Genomic DNA, 19,278 nt, shown 5'->3' on the forward strand with positions numbered 1-19,278 from the left:
GGATGCTGACCATGTGCCAACCTTGAGCTGGCAGCCCCTGCCCTTTAGAAGCTCACAGAGGGGTCAATAGAGGGGTCAGACATTGGCAGATACAGCCAGCTTCACTCTTGTCCCATCATCCTGGGTCCTGAGTCTCCCACCGCTATTCCCAAGAGTCTTCAGAGCTCATCTCATAAATGCCACCCCCACCCCACCCCCTGAAAAAAACTGGTTCAGGTAACCACAAGGAGGACCTGGAAGAATCTGTCATCTGATCCATTTTCCTTTATGCCCCACCTCCTGCCGTGTCCTGCTAGCCTGGATGCACTTCTTTCTGGTTCATGACATGTTGCTGGGTACCACTGCTCCCACCAGAGCATGAACTCTGGAGCTGGCTTCATAGACTCAAATTCCAGCTCTGCCATTTGCTAACTGCATAAATGGACAAGTTATAGAACCTCTCTGGGCTTCAGTTTCCCCACTGGAAAATAAAGATAAAAATATTCCTAGGCTCTTTGTGATTAGTAAGTGAAGTTCCTGAGATGCATTTTTATATATAAATATATACATTATACTATATTTATATCATATATAAAGCACCAGTATATGTGTATGTGTGCATATGTGTGTCATATATATGACTCCAAGTGCCTGACAGGCAATGTTATATGTGATAGTTATTATTAGAGTTTTAATAGAGCAGCTGTATTGTCAGAGCTTTGTCAGGAAAGTTCTGGGGAGATGGCAGTAGTAGCTGCACAGTTTTTCAGTCTCTCAGATTTCTCACATAAAAACTGACAAAGAAATGATGTAACAAAATTCCCCGATAGATAATAAGCACAACAGAACCAGTGATGAGGTGTCCCCATAAACCTCAAAATACAAGGAAGGGGACCAACCACGAACTCTAAGGCCAGTTTGGTAGCATCTTATGGGGAGAAGAATGAGGGAGCAATAAGGTGGCCTCTGATGAACTTGAGGAAGGAAAACCCCAAAACAGTCCCTATGCATTTACTAGAAAGCACAAGAAAACAATTTGAGACTAGAAGCCGAAATTCAAAGGAAGTTTGCCTCTTCGATAGCAGGTGAGCATAGGTTCCAACCATGAACCCTTGAAACTGACCCACAAAGAATCTCTTCTACAACAAAGTGCCACATTAAGGAAAAACTTCTGTGGTGGAATCAGAATTGAGTGAACCAGGGGCAAGAGAGAGAAAAGAAAAGAGATTCAGATAATAGAAGATGAAGCAGCGGAGCTAGGAACCCTCAGAGAGCAGGTCACCAAATTCTTGGACCTGACACAAAGACAAAAGAAAGTGGAGCTCTGTGAAGGCAGAAGAGCGTCCCTGAGCTCTGCCTACCTTGAACAGTTCTTGCAAACTGATATCTCATTAAAATGAGCAACATGAAATTATTGAAGTCTCAGCCTGTCCGTGGCTATTTTAAGAAAAAATAAAGAACATAATAATCTTCCCACAATAATACCAGGAAAATTTACTCATTAGACCTATAAAGACCATATAATTTCAAATAAGCTTAAATTGTTTTAAAGTATGTAAGATATTAAAGAGAAGCATAAATTCTCAAAAAGAAGTTGCCCTCATTCAGAAAATGATTAGAAATAGTTACTTCAGTCACTTGTGTTTGTTCACAAAGACCAAACAATAAGAAACAAGATAACTTGTGAAGAAAATCAAATGAAGAAAATATCTAAATTTTTAAAATGGAGAAACTTAAAGAATTAATAGAAAATAACAGATATTAAAGATAGGTAAAGAAGTTGCAACACACACACACACACACAAAAAGTTCATCAAGAAGAGACTCAAATCATAGAGACAATGAGCACTGAAGACTGTAAGATAGGAAAACTTTCCTGGTGGGGACATTTAAAACCACACATTGAAAGAACACACTACATACATTAGAACAAAGATATTCAAGACACATTCTAGTAAGATTATTAACAAGAGAATAAAGAAAGGAAGAATGAATGGACGGGAAGAAAGAAGGAGAGAGGAGAAAAGAAAGAAAGAAAAAGGGGGAGGGAGGAAATTTTGTGCATCTAGAAGTAAGGTGTGTATTACGATAAAGACAGAAAATTATGCTTACGATTAGATTTTTTGAGAGCAACACTTTATACCAAAACCAAATAGAGTCACAAGGAAATAGAAGGTAATTTTATATTCACTCCAAATAACTCAAGTACAAGGTGAGAAGGAACCCTGAGCTCTGGTGGCCATTGTGGTGTCCGGGAACAGTCCTTTGAGAATAATTATGAAGATCAATCACTGAGTGCGCTGGTGCTCACGTGTAATCCTAGAAGCTCAGGAGGCTGAGGCAGGAAGATCACAGGTTCAAAGCCAGCTTCAGCCACTTAGCAAGGTCCTAAGCAACTTAGGGAGACTCTGTCTCCAAATAAAAAATAAAAAAACCTGAGGATGTGGCTCAGTGGTTAAGCACCGTAGGTTCAATCCATGTTACTCCAAAACACATAAAGTCAACAAGACTCTGATATTCATTCATACAGATGAGGAAGAGGGAACAGCCCAAGATGCGGTCCAGATTTCTGAGTGCAGTAGCTGAATGGATACGAGAAAACAAGTTTGGAAGGCGGTGATGGGTTTGGATTGAGACACTGAGGGTCTAATAGGCCTGCCAGCTCTGCTTTTCAAGACGCCAGGCCTCTCAGCCTCATTCCCAAAACTCCCAGGCACAACCAGCATCCATATGGAGTGTGGCCCTCGTGCTTTCACAAGTCCCACCCCAAATATCCATCCATTCACTCAACAAATATTCACTTATAGCCTACTAAATACCAGCACTGTTCCAGCTGCTTAGGCTACACTAGGGAGCAGATCAAACCAACATGCCTGTCCTTGCAGAGGACGCATTACAGCAGGGAAAACAGATAATAATGGTAAGTGTAATCAGTTTTAAAAATCATATAGTATGGGGTCTTCTTGTTTTGTTTCGCTTGGTGGTTTTTGTTGTTATTTTGTTTTGGGGGGGGTTGGGGGGTTTTTTGTTTGGTTGGTTTAATTTGGTTTTGGAGAAAAACAAAAAAAGGTTTATTGCTTTGCTAGCAAAGGAGAAACACAAGGAACTCCCATCCCACAGGCTGTGATTCTGCCCATCAGCAGGGACAGGAGGCTTTTAAAGAGGCGATTCAAGGCAACATTCCAGGGTGCTCTCTGTTGGCATTGTGATTCGCTTGTTAATTTGGGAAATACTCATTTCTGAGATCTTCTGAGGCAGCCCTCGAAATCTGGATTGCTTCTTTCCTACGGTGGGTGTGGACTCAAGGACAGATAAATCAGCCTGAAGTGGGGAAGAAAGGTGACCTTGCCCTGGCAGTATGTTAAACAGATCATTTATATTAAAAGTAGAGGTAGAATAATAAGGTTCAAAATTGCCCACGTGGGAAGCATGTGGTCAGAGTTAGAGTTTATTGGGTGAGAAATCTGGCATGCTGCAATTTGGTACAGAGTGTTCCAGGCAGGGGACAGAGGCTGTGCAAAGGCCCTGGGAGGGAGCATGCCTGGCTCACTGGAGACAGTTTGGGGATACGTGTGGCTATGGAGTAAGCAAGAGAAAGATTAGTAGGAGATGAACTCAGAAAAGGGACCAGGCTGGATCCCAGGTGGCCTTGGCAGCCATCGTAAGCACTTTGGGTTTCCCTCTGTGTAAACAGAATACTTCCCAAGTCCTCAATGGAATCTTGTCATTGATGTCAGCCGGGCCCACCCAACCCATATGCCTCCCTCTAATCCAACCCATGAGGCTCTCCCTGGGGGCTTTTTAGAAACAACACAGCGATGAACTCAGAATGACTTAACCTCACTATGCAGGGAAATATACACTGTTTACTAAGCAGTTAGTTTAAGCCTAACCATTTATACAACAAGCTATAAATTATTTATAATGTGGTCAGGGTTTTAACTTCCAAACCCTCTGCTCTAAGGCACGGGTGAAGCCCAAGCCAAGCAGAACGATGAGAAATGCAGCTACTTGATCTTGTTCAAATTTTCCAACAATTTCATTGTTCTGCTTCTGATCCACTTCTGAATCCCACGCTTTGGGGCATCAGCACAGATCCTCATGGGCATTGGTTTTGTGTTAGTGGCAGACAGTTCCTCTTCTCTGCATCCCTAATCTCTCCACGTCCTCATGTTCAGCTCGGAGTCTTCACGGATCTATGACGCTCAGCTTCTCACACCACCCCTGCTTCCAGCCTGCTGCTGCCCCATCGGTGCCATGCCAGAAACAGCGAAGAGGTTTCTTCTCGTCCAGTGGGCTCTATACAGTGCCTCCTTCAGCAACCGATCCCGCTGCAAGTGGACTCTCCACCTCTGTGCTCCTCAGGGCTCTGGCCTATCTCCATGCTTCAGGAATGAGCAGAGGAAGCTTCCCGTTGGCAGTACCCAGAAACCCCAATGCTACTGCTCCTCCCACCAACTTAATGTTAGGTGGATCTGTTCCTGATCATATTTCTTAATGAAACTGCTCCGGGTAACTTGGTAAGAGACAGACCCTGCATGCCAAGCAACTCCAGGAATGCTGGCAAGGGGAGCAGGCCCATCAACACACTCTGATGCTAATAACTGGGAGTTATTTGTGAAGGAGTCATGAGGATGACACTACCCCATCACTGTCACACCCATTTCTCCAAGTGTGGCCTCTCTCAATTGATAAGAGGGTAGAGAATGAATACAACTACTCAAACAAGTCTTTATTTTTAATATAGCACAGTTCCAAGCATGCTATAAGAGAAACATTTAGAGTACCTTCTGCATACCATCCACATATGAAATACTGCATACACACTATCTACTCATATTCATAAAAATGCTATTTTAAAGCCTGGCATGGTAGCACACACTTGTAATCCCAGTGGCTCAGGAGGCTGAGGTGGGAGGATCACAAGTTCAAAACCAGCCTCAGCCATGGTGAGGCTTGCTAAGCAAAATCAGTGAGACCCTGTTCCTAAATTTAAAAAAGGCAAAACAGGGATGGGGATGTGGCTCAGTGGTCAAGTGCCCCTGAGTTTAATGTCCAGTACCAAAACAAACAAACAAACTAAAAAAAAATGGCATTTATTATCCTCATTTCACAGACAAGGAAAATGGAGGCTTAGAGAACTTCCTACAGCTCATCAATGACAGTGCCAAGACTTCAGTCCAGGTCTGCCTGACTCCAAAGCCTGGCCTTTCCCCACCCTGCAGTCTGTCCAATAGGGTTCATTGCTATTTCCATTTCAGAAAGCCAAGGAGCCCGATTCTGACTCCAGGTGGCTATTTCCAGTCCCAGGAGCCAATGTGTGCATCTGACAGCAGCCTCCTCTCTGATGACTCAGAGCCCATCTCCTTAACTCTGGCATTCTAGGTGTCCTCTGATTGAGAGAAGCTGTTATTAACTCCCCTGGCCTTTCATGTACAGCCTCTTATCTTTTAACCTCGGAAAAGTGTACTGTGTGTAGGTGCGGTCGGTATCTATATGACAGTTAGCAGCAAGAACACCTGACTAGGCACCACCACCTCCTCCTACTCCCACCTGGCGTGACCCTTGCCCTCTCCGAGCCTCAGTTCCTCGCTTGCTCATTTTCGCCCAGTGCCTCTGCGGTGAGTCCCAGCCTCCCAGCCTCTGCTCCTCCTACCTCCTCTTCACCTTGCAACTCCTACACAGCCCTGAAGTCTGGGCCTAAATGCCTCCTCCAAAGGAGGCCCGTCTGGCTCCCAAATGAGTCCATGCTCCACACATCCCAGGTGTCTTTTTCACCCTGTCTCCCTTCTGTCACACGCCAGTTTAACTCAATGGTTTAATTCCTTGTAAATGTCTGCTTTACCCACTAGGCTGTATGCAGGGACAGCCTGTGTCTGCCTTGTCCCCTCTACATCCCATCCCAATACTGACCCTGACACACGGAAGGTGCTCAGTGTATAGCTATGGGACTTAATTAAGCTCAAAAATCTTTCTAATGGGAGTGACAATTGCAACCATTAGTCTTACAGGGTGGTGGGAGTCAAGGGAAGAAAAATGCATGATCATTATAGAAACATTTATTGAGGGCAGGCCCTGTACCAATTATATGGACTTCTTGTGCATTATCTCATCTAGTGAGGGGTTACTCCTACAGTCTCACTTTTACATAGGAGGAAACTGAAGCTTACTGAAGGGAGGTAACCCTACCCCAACCCCTAACCCATCTGAGATTGCACAGCTTATAAGTGGCAGTGTTTGGCTCCAAAACCAGCTCACTGGACCTTCTTCTTAAATTTCACTAAAACCACTTTGTGAAAGGTTAGGTTCTGTTTCCATGTCTATTCTGCAATGTCAAGTTAAAAACTATATAAATGGACATGAATTCTGCTATCCCTGTGCTCATGCACAGCCTTCAGCCTTATGTGTACTCTTAAATAGTTCAGGTGTGTATTTCCTGTTCTGTTCTTCTCTCTTCATTAAGGAGAAAGTTTCCTCAGGTGGAGTGGCACATACCTGTCATCCCAGTAGCTCCAGAGGCTAAAGCAGGAGGATCATGAGTTCAAAGCCAGCCTCAGCAATGGCAAGGTGCTAAGCAACTCAGTGAGACCCTGTCTCTAAATAAAATACAAAATAGGGCTGGGGATGAGGCTCAGTGGTTCAGTGCCTCTGAGTTCAATCTCTGGTACCATCCCTCCAGAAAAGGGAAAGTCTCCATTTGCCAAAATGGAACATTCAGGAGAACTCTCAGATCTGATATGTCTGTGGCCATCCTGAGACCACTGTATGGTTCTATGAGAGAAAAAGAAGACAATAGAAATCAGAGGGTTTCTATTGTCTTCTTTTTCTAGAGAGTTTCTGAGAGCTGGCTGGTCACTGTACCATCTTCAAGGCTTCAGAAAGCCCATCAGGCTCTGATCCTCCCACCATGGGGACCCTCCCTCCACGGGTCCCCACGCCACCTCCCAGCCTCTGGCTCCAACCACAGATTCTCTGCCTCCACTTGTGGACTGACTCAAGGGACAGAGATCCTTCACCTTGGGCTGCACAGGCCGCACTGTTCCCTCTGAAGGGCCCCCAAAGCAGAGGCCAGAAGTTGCCTGTCCTACTGTTATAGTTTGGATCTGAAATGTTCCCCAAAAGCTCCTGTGTTGAAGGTAATGCAGCAATGTCCAGAGGTAGGACTTTACTTAGAAAACAATTTGATCATGAGGGCTCTAACCTGATCAGTGGATTAATCCATTTGATGGATTAATCATTTGAATGGACTACAGGCCAAAAACTGTAGGCAGGTGAGACATGGTGGAGGAATCAGGTCACTGGGCTTGTGCCCTTGGGGACTATATGTTGTCCCAGTCCCAGCCTCCTTCCTCCTCTCTCTGCTTTCCAACTGCCATGAGTTGAGCAGCTTTCCTCCACTGTGCCTTTCCGCCATGATGTTCTGCCTCACCTCAGGCCCAAAGCAGAAGCCAGAAGACTATGAACTGAACCCTCTGAAACCATGAGCCAAAATAAATTTTTTCCTCTTTTAAGTTGTTCTTTTTTTTCATATCTTTTTTTATTGGTTGTTCACAACATTACAAAGCTCTTGACATATCATATTTCATACATTAGATTGAAGTGGGTTATGAACTCCCAATTTTACCCCAAATGTAGATTGCAGAATCACGTCGGTTACACATCCACAATTTTACATAATGCCCTATTAGTAATTGTTCTAAGTTGTTCTTGACAATTGTTTTAGCCACAGTGATGAACCGCTAACCAACAGACCCACCAGCTCCTGACAGGCCAGGCTAGGGCGGGGTACTTCCTGTAGGCCTGATCTAGACCAGCCCTGATCTAGAGGCTACAAAGTTGAACAGGAGAAAAATCTCAGGCCTCACAGAGCTCAGCCAAGACCCTCAAAGAGACCAGAGAACCAATGATTCAACTTGATAAGAATTACAACAGCAGCTTGTGGGTTGGGTTCCAGTAAGAGGCCAGGCAGGGTTCTAAGCCTCTGAATAAATGATCTCCTTTTATTCTGCCCCCAGCTCTGTGAGAGAAGTACAGCCGTCACTTGATTTACACACGAGGAAACTTCTATCCAGAGAGGCCATAGGGTGAGCACATGGTGGAGCCATCACTCACACCCAGGCCTCTGAAGTCCAGAGTCTCAGCTTTTGAAAACTAAACATCGCTTTGCCTTCAAGAAGCCACAAGCAGGACAGCGCAGGATCACAGAGGATGGAGGCTGATTTTGCCTGGGAATATTTACACAAAGGAAATGACATTTGCCCTGGTTCTTCGAGGAGAGGAGTGGGCCAGGATGACGAGGCAAGAGGACTCCTCTGGAAAGGGAAACCATGTGCAAAGGCCTAGAGGCCCACAAATAGCAATAGGGCAGGAAATTCCACTGGACTAAAGCATCGGGGCCCGCGAGGGAATGACCAGAAGGTTCTGAAGAGAGAGACAGGCCAGCTGATCAAAGGCCTTGGATGCCATGGTTGTGAATTTGGACTTAGTCCTGAAGGCAATTTAAAGACACTGAAAGCATTTGCAAGCGGGGCAGAGACGTAATTGTTCCGTGAGTCGGTAGAACAGGCCCTTGTCGGGAGCATGGCCACTGAGAGGTGACGGCCATAAAACTGAAAGAGATGACAGAAGTCTAAAGCAGGGATGTGGGATGGGAAGAAGTAGGAGATCTGGGAGAGGATGGTGAGGGGAAGGAGAGGAAAGGATCAAAGCTGCTCCTGGGTTTCTGGCCTGGGCGATGGAAGCTGCCCTTCCCGAAACAGGAAACATATCAGGGACGAGCTCGTTTGACAACTGGAGAACAGAGGGCCATAACAGAAATGAGCTCAGGCCCTGCAGAGAGGTCCATCAGAGTCCCCACGCTTTCCCAGGGAGGAGGCCAGGGCTGGTGAACCCACCGTGGGCCCACCACAGCCCATCCACTCCCAGCCTAGGTCACTGTGCCGCCACATAATTAGCTGCTCTTCTCAATTTTGCAGCCTAGAGACTGCAGCTCATTAGGGTTTGGACTGTGTTGGCACTGAACATCCCATAATTGCATGGCTGGCCTGACTCTCTGTCATTAGCTCTCCGGGCTTCGCCTCTCCTGTTGGATTTGCTGACTGACCCAACATAAAAAGTCTGGTTAAACGGGCAATTCTGGCTCTGTGGTAGGGGGGCTCCTGCTGCCCTCACCCCAGCCAACTCCCAGATCAACTGTCCTCAGCCATGAACTTCAGGATGCCATCTCGCTGTGCGTGAAATCTTTCCTTTGCAAGTACAAACGACGGATCCTCTTACTCATACAGGGGACGAGGGTTGAAAGTCGAGGTCAAGGCACATGGACTGGCAATGAGTCACAACCCTTCCTGGTGGGAAGCCACCAGCCAGAGCCTGGAGGGTCTCTGGCCAAGAAGCAAGAGGGGCCAGAGCCAGGACTAAAGTTCAAGTTCCTGAGGGTCCATGGCAAACCAGAATCTGAACTTGACGCTGTGAAAACTGCCCCTGTGCCTGCCGAGCAGGAAGGGCATCCCAGACACTGAGAGCGCCTAGGTGTCCTTCCCAGTTGCCAGAAGATGCTGCCCCCTCTGTCACCCCACTTGACATTCTCTGACAGAGGCCTTCCCCGACATCTGGAATGAGGTGACCAAGCCCCTGAATCTGGGCTTTGTGGAGTCTGGCTGACGGCAAACACAACGCCAGTTGCAACCACAGTCCTCTCCACACTAGACTACCAGCCCAGTGATTTTTTTTTTTTAAGTCAGAGTTAACTAGGGTGGGGCTAGAGTCAGGGAAGAGAGTAACAAAATCCTATTCCAAGGAATTACAGGGTGAAACAATGTGCTCCCCAAAATATTTCCCCAGGACTGTTAAAAAGTCAGAGGGGACTAATTACCCACACAATAAACGGGGAGGATTAGCAATCATAGAACACCTGTGTACTCTGCTTCAGCCCTCACAGCAGTTTGATGGCAGGAGATTGCCACACCCATTTTATAGATGTAGAAACTGAGGTTTGGGACATTCTATAACTTGCCTGAACCTCACTGCTAACCATGAGAGCAAAACCAAAATTGATGAGGGGCTGTTACTGGGCTGATTGCTTGACTCAGTCTTCATTGCTCACTTAACCCTCACACCAATCCCATGGAATTACCCTAACCGGGATTTGGTGGGGTAAGTGACATGGCCACTTATTTATTATGCTATGCTCCTGATGGTCTCAGACAGTTTCAATGCTATTCAAACCCTCAAATGCAAAGCTGGGACTCTTTCCACGATGCAAGATTGACTTGATCTGACATATTGCTGCCTTTTTAAAGCTTATCATCATTTAAAGCCTGTGGTGCATCTAGCCATTTTTCAAACCCTTGTTCATTGTTTTTTTTCTGAGAGACAATGGAGGCATGTTGCTAAAATTCAGGGCAGAACTGCTGACCCTAGTCTCATCAGCACAGATCTCTGATGAATTTGCAGCAGAAGGTCAGCAGTGTAGGGAAGAGACCATGCAAACAGTGATGCAGGCAAGTGACCCTCACAGGACTCTGACTTCCTTGGGGTTTTTCCACCCCCTCACAGGCCTTGCCCTCTCTCTGCCCTTGGCTGTTGGATGGCCCTCTTCATTCTCCAAACCCACCACTGGAGAAAGATCACTATGACTGACGATTTAGATGCCAAAGGCAACGGTTTTCCCAGAACATCAGACCTACGCCTTGGCCTCCAGCTAACAGTACCAGTTCCCCATTCCCAGCTGATCCTGCTGGCCTGGCATCCAGCTTCCCCACCACGCTGGGGTCAATCATTTGTGGAAATCCATGGCTGTTCTCTTCTTGACTCACTTTTTCTTCTCCCTTCAAATGGAACTTATTTAAGAGCCTTCTAGAAGTCTGGAATTTGGATTTCTCAGCCTCACTCTTTTCTGCGTGCTGTGTGAAGTGAGTTCTTTGTAAAGAAATGCTTTACTACATCAAACACATTTGGAAATAGCCTTCCAAAATCTACCATGTGCAGGCCCGCACAGGAAGAGACCAGAATATTGTGCACATGAGGGCAAGACCTTTTCCTGCACAGGGACACAGTCACTCCACTTGGAGCAACCCTGGCACTTCATGGGCACTAGGTAAATACTTACTAGAAAACAATTCAGTAAATGAACAATCGTGGGCACTTTGAAGTTAACCAAGAGGATTATGGGAGAACAAAGAAGGGATGCTTAACCCGAGTTAGGGTTATTTCAGTAGGTTTCCCAGGCTGATCCTTATAGAATGCCAAGTTCATCAGGAATTGCAAGAGGATAGCATGTCAGACAGAAGAAACACCACAGGCAAATGAGTAGAGTTCTGCAATGGTGTGTTGAGAAGACGGCAATTTACCAAGTTAGGCAGAGGGGTGGCAATGGAGTTGAAAATGACTGGGTAGGTCCTGAAGCACATTAGACACTGGGGATCCATGGACTTAACTGCATTATAATTTATCAAATCAGGCACCACCCCTCTTAGGACGCATTTCCTGGCCACACCAAGGAGCTTCTATAAAACCAAAATGGGAACCCCCCCCACATTCTAGAAGAGCTTCCATGCTGGTATGCTCTGTGATTTCCATCCCAGTTAGAAGGCAAATACTAGACCCCTTTGTGCATTTCATAGGAAAGAATGAGACTTTGCTTTTATATGGGATTGCCTTCCCAGCCCTGTGGCATTAGAATGGGACATTTTTTGTCCAGAAAAGGGAAAGGCCACCTAAAAATCACTTATAGACTCCTAGATTGTTAAAGCTATAAGGGCCTTTGGGTCATCTTCTCTTCCTCAAATATAGAAACTAAGGCTCGGAGAGGGATAAGGATTGCCCAAGGACACGCAGCAGGTTGGTGGAAGGCTGACCCCTGGCTCCTAATCCTTGCTCCCCACTGCACTGTGCTTTCCTACCAGAGATTTGATGAGGAAAATTATAGACTCTCTTTTTTTCCAGTGAACTTAAAAGTGAAGACTAAAAATATCTCTGAATTACTCTTCTTTAGAAGGAAAAAGAACATCTCTCCAACCCTCTGACTCCTCCAGCCAATTAAACCTTTGGCTCCCACTCCAAACAGTGGTTTTCGACCCCCCACAAAACATGAAAAGATTCTTGGAGACAGAAGAGTGTCCTGGAGAAAAGAACAAAATCCAAGCTTTTTTACTCACCTGAGACTCCCTAGCCAAGGGTTTGTCTTTCGTTCATCAAACACTTACTAAACATATATTCATTTAACAACCATTTATGGAGCTCCTACTCTATGCATGCTAAACACAGAACACAAATGAATCAGGTACAAATTCAGTCCTCAGGACCTCAGGACATTTGTCATTGATAGAGAAGAGGATATACGCCATCAATCACAATTGGATCACTCAGCGCATGGCTCAAAGTAAGCTGTCAATCCAAATACCAGCTCCCTTTTGAATGAATGAGTAGATGAGTAAAATTGTCCCTCTATTACAGACCATTGGCGAAGACATTCCTGGAGGCTGGATGGGAGAATGAGCTTAAGAAACACAGTCCAGAGAAGGGAGGACTCGTCCACACAGCGGGGAAAGGCCTATAGAGCGTGTGACAGTTCCATACTCCTTTCTGAGCCTCAGTTTCCTCATCTTATAATGAAGGGATGGCATAGTGGAGCTCCAAGCAAACTTCCAGCAACAATATTCAATGCCTCTGTGATCCCAGTTCCCAGCACTGCATGGGAATTTAAATCCAGCCTCTCTTCTTAAAAAGAACTATTGAATCATTGTCCCTCATCAAGGTCACACTCTGTATTTCTGTGGATTTCTCTTGGGAAATGGAAGAAGGTAGAGAACTTAATTCTAGTTTTGATTGGCCTTTCTTTTGGCTTAAGCAACAGAAAAATGCCCAATTATACCATGGACAATTACAGTGTGCACATTTCACCACAGGCATAGAAAACGACCCAGCAGCAGAAAACCAGCCGCAGATCAGGGGTGCACACATGTAAGCCATTATCAACTTGGAGACAGACTAGCTTGCGATGGCCTCCGTTGGTTTAGGAAAGCTGGATTCCTCCCCAGCAGGCCAGGGCCAACCCAGAAGGCTGCCCATCACTACCTGCAGCTGCATGCGGCCCCAACTCATCTCAAACCCCAGGCTGAACAGAAACCATGTGAGAAAGTGAATCACTCACAATGAAAGGATTCATATGAAAGTCACACTTGCCATAAATCCAGACTTGATCAGGCGGCCAAGAGAAATTACTAGAGGAAGTACAAGTTTTATGAGGGCAGGGGACCATGTCCAACCAGGCCACCAACATGTCCTCAACACACAGAATTATACAAGGTATGTGACCTGCACTCAACAAATATATTGTAGAAAAATTTTGTTGAAAGGTCATGAATAAGTGAGTACCTGAATAAAAAAGTAAATGACTTGTTTATGTGATGCACCAAAAATAGTCTGCCTAGAGGATTGGTCAGCACTCAGGTTAAAGCACTAACTGTCCAGAACTTGTATCCTAGTTCAGCTATTTTTCAGTCTGCCCTTGGGCACCTAACTTCACCTCTCAAAGCCTATGTTTCTTTGTGGCATAGACATTGTGATGTCCTGCCCAGAATCCTATTTACAGAAGGACCTGTCCCCAGTGCAATGCTAGGAGCATCAGAGGACACCTTTCTACTTTCAGCTCTCCAGATACTGTCTCAGAGCCACCTGGCCTAAGGTCACATCCCTTTTAGAGATGCCCACTTATTAAAGAGAAACTTTAGACAAAATAAATGTCACAGAATGTATGTGAGCAAAGAACGACTCATTGGGCATCGCTCAGAACCGGAAGCAGCATGGGCAGCCAGCTCCACTGACTGAACCCAGGAGTCATACAGAGGAAGTCATACAGAGGAAGTCATACAGAGGAAGTCACACAGAGGAAGTCACACAGAGGAAGTCACACAGAGGAAATCACACAGAGGAAGTCACACAGAGGAAGTAATACAGAGGAAGTCACACAGAGGAAGTCACACAGAGGAAGTCACACAGAGGTTGGAGTGGAAAGACTCCAGTTAGAGGCCAATTGCTGACTTCGGATTTGTAAAGTCTTTTGTTCCATTTTTCTGTTTCGGTTGGGCTTAAGTTTGCTTAACTTAAAGTACTAGAGATCCCCAGCCTACTGGCTTCTCAATAAACACACACACACACACACACACACACACACACACACACACACACACTCCAATGACAGAGTGAGGTGGGAGGTGGGACCTAAAGGTCCTGACCATCATGGGCAAGGAACAACTAACTCTGCAAGGTCAGCTGTGACGGTCATCAAGCCAACACTGCTGCTCCGCTTCGCCCTCACCCAGCTCTGCTTCCCTCCTCTCCCATCCACACACACTGGCTCAGCTAAAGGGATCCCCAGTTACCATCCCGAACTCTGAACTCCACCTCAAAGTCTGCTTCCCAGAGAACCCAACCTCTGACTTCCTCATTTGTAAAATAGGTTTAACAACAATTACACACATGGGCCACAGGAAAGGGTGTGTGTAAAAGCACTGAAGTCACAGGGAATACAGGAAGTGTAAGTCAGCTTTGTTATGGGGGTTGGTCAAGGCCAGCCTTTTAGCCAATAGTGGGGACCCCCACCTCTTCACTGGCAGGAATCCAGAAAAGAAAATTTCGAGATGCCCTACCTTGATCATGGGTAAGAGAAAAAATAAAAAGGCGTAGGAAAAGAGGCAGAGGTCTGAACCTGTATGGACCCTGGCATCCAACTTAGAAACCTTCCCATAAAGACATTCAAATCAAAGAACTGGTCCATCCAGACCCCTGCAGAAAAATGAGAGCCATTTGCTGTAATTGTAGAGGGCACAGCCCTGGGGGCAGGCAGGCTGCTCCAGTATGCTGACCACCATGGACACTGATCATTACTGTGGCCAGGTCTAAACAGCATCACCACCTTATTCAGAGCCTGTGGGAGGATCAGCACCCTAGACATAACAGCAGGTGCCCAGAAACTAAGCAGCAAATGAAGACCAGTGGGGACAGAGCAGGCACAGTCTCTGCTTCCCAGGGAGCTCATCTGCAGCCCTGTTCACTCTCTCCAACTAATCCTTGGGCCTCTAGGGAGGTGCTTTGCCCTGAACTTACAGTGTTTTCACTCCTAAAGGAGAAGGTTTGCTCCTTGGGTATGGCTCTAGAAAGTGAGGATTGCGCACTGCAAGGCATTCTGAGGACCTAGAGAGCCCTTCCCTCCTGTGCTCAGGCCCTTTCACAATTTTTAAAGCATCCCTCACAGCCTCTGTAGTATGCAAGACAAACCTGATGCTCAGACACGTTAAGCAGCAGCCCAAGGTCACAGAGCTGGTAAGAAGTAGAGCTGGGATATGAGCCCAAGGCCTCTATGCTTTGAGCCACTTAGGCTCACATTAATGACCCTGAGAATATGTTTTATTTTCTTTTTTTGTTGATTTTTTTTCTAAACATGAAATTGTTTCAGAAGTTTCAAAAGCAATCAGCATTGAGGACAGCTGCATCCTGTCGTAATGCCTCCCATGGTCCATGCCAGTTCACATGGGACCCCCGATCCCTAGCCTAGGAAGCTGTCGCTGCCTGCCCTCTCCTCTCTTCCAGGAGGCTGCACCTAGAACTGGTATCCTTAAGGACCTCAATACCAACCACCTGACTCATCTGTTCGGAGGATACTAGATGACCCTGCACAACCTGACAGTATTTATGGGTTTTTTTTGTGCACAGAAGTGAACAATGGCACTGCAAAGTGAAAGTCAGTTTGGGTTCAACTGAAATTCAACACGACAGAAAGAAGTCGATTATCCAGCATTAGTTATTTATCCGGGACAACAGTCATGCCTTTATTCCTCACCAGAGGCGCCTCGCCAGCTTGAAACAGAAGGAAAGGAGAGGTGGCCACTATTGTCTGACTACAATGCAACATCACAGTGGACAAATTAACCCCTCTGATATCCTGTAAATACCTATGAACCTGCTCTGTGAACGTGGCCCTTGAACATTACCCCAGATCATACCCGGATTACCAGGTCAACAGGCCCAGGGATTGTATTCCCACGATGCTCTGGGTAGGCCTGGCAATGCTGGACTGTGAACGCCCTAAAGGAAATGCAACCCTCTATCTACAGCAGCCCCTGGCCTACCAGAACTGTAAGGATAAAGAGAATGTAAACACACTTCCCCATGTTGAGGTCTTCGTGGGGCCAGAACCCTTGGAGTCATGTTAGTCTGGGGTTTTCCTCTCAAGATATCTGCTGGACAAGGTGAGTTAAAAAATCCTACCCTGCCTCCAAAAGAAAATTATTAGATTCCTATATTATTTTCATGTAATTTAACTTCCTTTTATTCTTAAACCTTCTGAGAACATTGAAAGTCGAAAGAGAGAGAAAAAAATAAATAAATAAATGAAGTAGGGGTCCCCAGCAGGTTGACAAGTGCTAGGATGTAACCTTCACCCCAAGTCCTCTACTCAGAGGACCTCCTCCTCCTCTGAAGAGACTAACATTGACTGAGCAGTTCCCATGTGCCCGGCAGGCACTTTATACATACCACTTTATATTGTCATGACAAGTCAACGATGTAAGTATAAATTATTCCCACTTCACAGATTAAGAAACTGAAACCCAGAGTTATAGCTAATAAGTAACAGAAACAAGAATCAAGTTGAGGAAATTTGGACTCCTAACCACTGCCCTAAACTGCTTCTCTTCCCCAGCACAGGTTCTGATCTAACCAGCCCAGGACCCTGTTGCCACAGCTGTTGCTGCTGCCCATCATCTTGCCCTGGGCAGGGCAGCGCAGGGAAAGCTGACTTAGACTCCACTCTACCCCAAACAGTTCCACTTTTTCCTGGTTTAAAATATGAGGCTGTAGGGAGTGTCTGTCTGTGATCTCTTACTGTCTCAGAGAGATTGATCACCCACTAATGAAAAGGGACTAGGGAAGGGGTTTCTGGAAGAATTCCCTAAGACCACCTGCACAAACGCCCTGACATGCAGCAGGCACTCACTAAACATGAGCTCCCGTATGTTGCTCTCTGTGTGATGGACACTTTACATATATAAATCCATTTAACCTCACGCCAACCCTATGAAGTAGGTACTATCATTATCCCTGTCTTGTACATGAGGAACCAAGATGCAAATGGGGTTCAAGAACTTGCATAGGTCACATAGTTAGGAGGAAATAGAACCCAGCTTTGAAACCATGTGTTTAAAACTGATCACACTGGCTCATTTCATGATATACCATCAGCCACCATGTAGAGGCAGAGTCTATCTCTGAGAATGTATACATATCCTGACAGGTTTGTATCTCACCATCTTTGAGATTTTCCTTATAGACATTGCATGCGAAGATAATGGTCCCCATGGGATCCTTTACTCTCAACCTCGGACTGTACAGGAAATTCTTAATTATATTTCTAATGTTCTGAGTCCTAGAGAACATGCAAGAAGTACATGTCAAATTCCTAAACCTTTTTTTATTAATGGCTTTGGGGAAGCAGACTCATACCTTCATGGAACCCTATTCCAGCAAACTTAGCAAATAATCAATTTTGGAGTAGATTGTATCCCTGGTAATTCAGTGGGGGGGGGTTATTATAGACAGATTAAAGGTAAGATTTTAGCAATATATCAAATCACTACAAAATAAAACAAAACAGTTCCTAAACAATCAACAAATATATGAAAAAATGTTCAACACCTCTAGCAATTAGAGAAATGCAAATCAAAACTACTCTAAGATTTCATCTCACCCCAGTCAGAATGGGAATTATCAAGAATACAAACAATAGTAAATGTTGGCAAGGATGTGAGGGGAAAAAAATACACTTATACATTGCTAGTCACAAATTGGTGCAACCATTATGGAAAGCAGTATGGAGATTCCTCAGAAAACTTCAAATGGAACCACCATTTGACCCAGCTATCTCACTCCTTGGTTTATACCCAAAGGATATAAAATCATGATGCAGCCACATCAATGTTTATAGAAGCTTAACTCACAATTACTAAACTATGGAACTAAATTAGGTGCCCTTCAATAGATAAATGGATAGAGAAAATTATATATATATGAATTTTATATATATAAAATGGGATATTACTCAGTCTTAAAGAAGAATGAAATTATGGCATTTGCCAGTAGATGGATAAAGCTGGAGAATATCATGCTAAACGAAATAAGCCATCTCAAAAGACAAAGCCTGAATGTTTTCTCTGATATGCAATTATAAATCACAATGGAGTGGGGGCTAGGGAAGAATAGAGTTACTTTAGATTAGGGAGAAAGGAGTTAAGGCGGGAGGGGGCATAGAGGTAGGAAGGATAGAAAATGAATCAGACATTATCACCCTATGTACGTATATATACGGCCAGTGGGATTCCACACCATGTACCACCAGAAGAACGGGAAATTATACTCCATCTATGTATGATGTATCAAAGTGCATTCTACTGTCATGTTTAACTCATTAGAATAAAAAATAAATAAAACAAAACAAAGATTTAAAAGTCTTACAAAGGCTATTTGGATCCTGTTGTCTCAAAGCAACTCTCATCAAAATGTCTTAGAAAAACACAAAAAGAGGCTAAGTGAAGCCCTGAGCACTCAGGTTACAAAGCTCCTCCGCAGACCAAACCAAATTAGAGTGACCATCTGGGTTTGTCCCTGACTGAGGAGTCTCCAGGAACACAGGGCCTTCATTACAAAATCCACCACTGGTTCTGACTCATGCTTCAGGGATCAATTGGGTCAAATATGCACCAGCTTCTCCACATGGACCTTTCGGATGTGTGTAGGACCTCTGGTGGCCCCACAGGTCTCTATCTTCACACTAAATATGCCTAAGCCCTTCTCCTCTCACGTGGGCTCCACTCTCTGCTCACCGCACGCCTTCGCTCCCTCTACCCATACTGCCCAACAGGGCAACAAGCACTTGCCAGGGACAAGCTCTATGCTCAATCCTCTCCCGGCCCTGAAAACTAGCTGTAGGACTTACCGCTGCCCAGGAAGAGGAATGGAGTCCAGGTGGCGGCCCCCAGGCAATGCCATCATGTTGATCCCAATCTGCAGCAAAGCCTGCCCACAGCGGTCGGGGCCCTGGAAAGAAAGGGCAGAATGAGTCAATGAGGGTCCCAAAGAAAATGAAGCAATCACTTTCTCTTGGATCTGGTCACAAGGAGCCCAGGCAGATGAGGAGGAAAGGTCTTCCAGTCCTCCTCTTTTTTTTTTTTTTTTTAATTTCAGTACTAGGGATGGAACCCAGGGTCTCATACATGCTAGGCAAGCATTCTACCACTGAGCTATGTC

General features: G+C 45.3%; 1 protein-coding gene across 3 annotated transcripts in view; it reads right to left on the reverse strand.

Moving 5' to 3' along the window:
• Insc (INSC spindle orientation adaptor protein) overlaps positions 1–19,278 on the reverse strand; it is a 120,711-nt gene that overhangs the window by 70,324 nt on the left and 31,109 nt on the right. For all 3 annotated transcript variants that reach the window (XM_078046433.1, XM_005326771.4, XM_040284708.2), the window contains exon 2: positions 18,968–19,068. In XM_078046433.1, the coding sequence (XP_077902559.1) occupies positions 18,968–19,023 (56 nt within the window). In that variant the 5' untranslated portion in view covers positions 19,024–19,068. The remainder of the gene's footprint in view (positions 1–18,967; positions 19,069–19,278) is intronic.

This window comes from Ictidomys tridecemlineatus, chromosome 4, assembly GCF_052094955.1.
Source record: "Ictidomys tridecemlineatus isolate mIctTri1 chromosome 4, mIctTri1.hap1, whole genome shotgun sequence".
NCBI classification, from domain to species: domain Eukaryota; kingdom Metazoa; phylum Chordata; class Mammalia; order Rodentia; family Sciuridae; genus Ictidomys; species Ictidomys tridecemlineatus.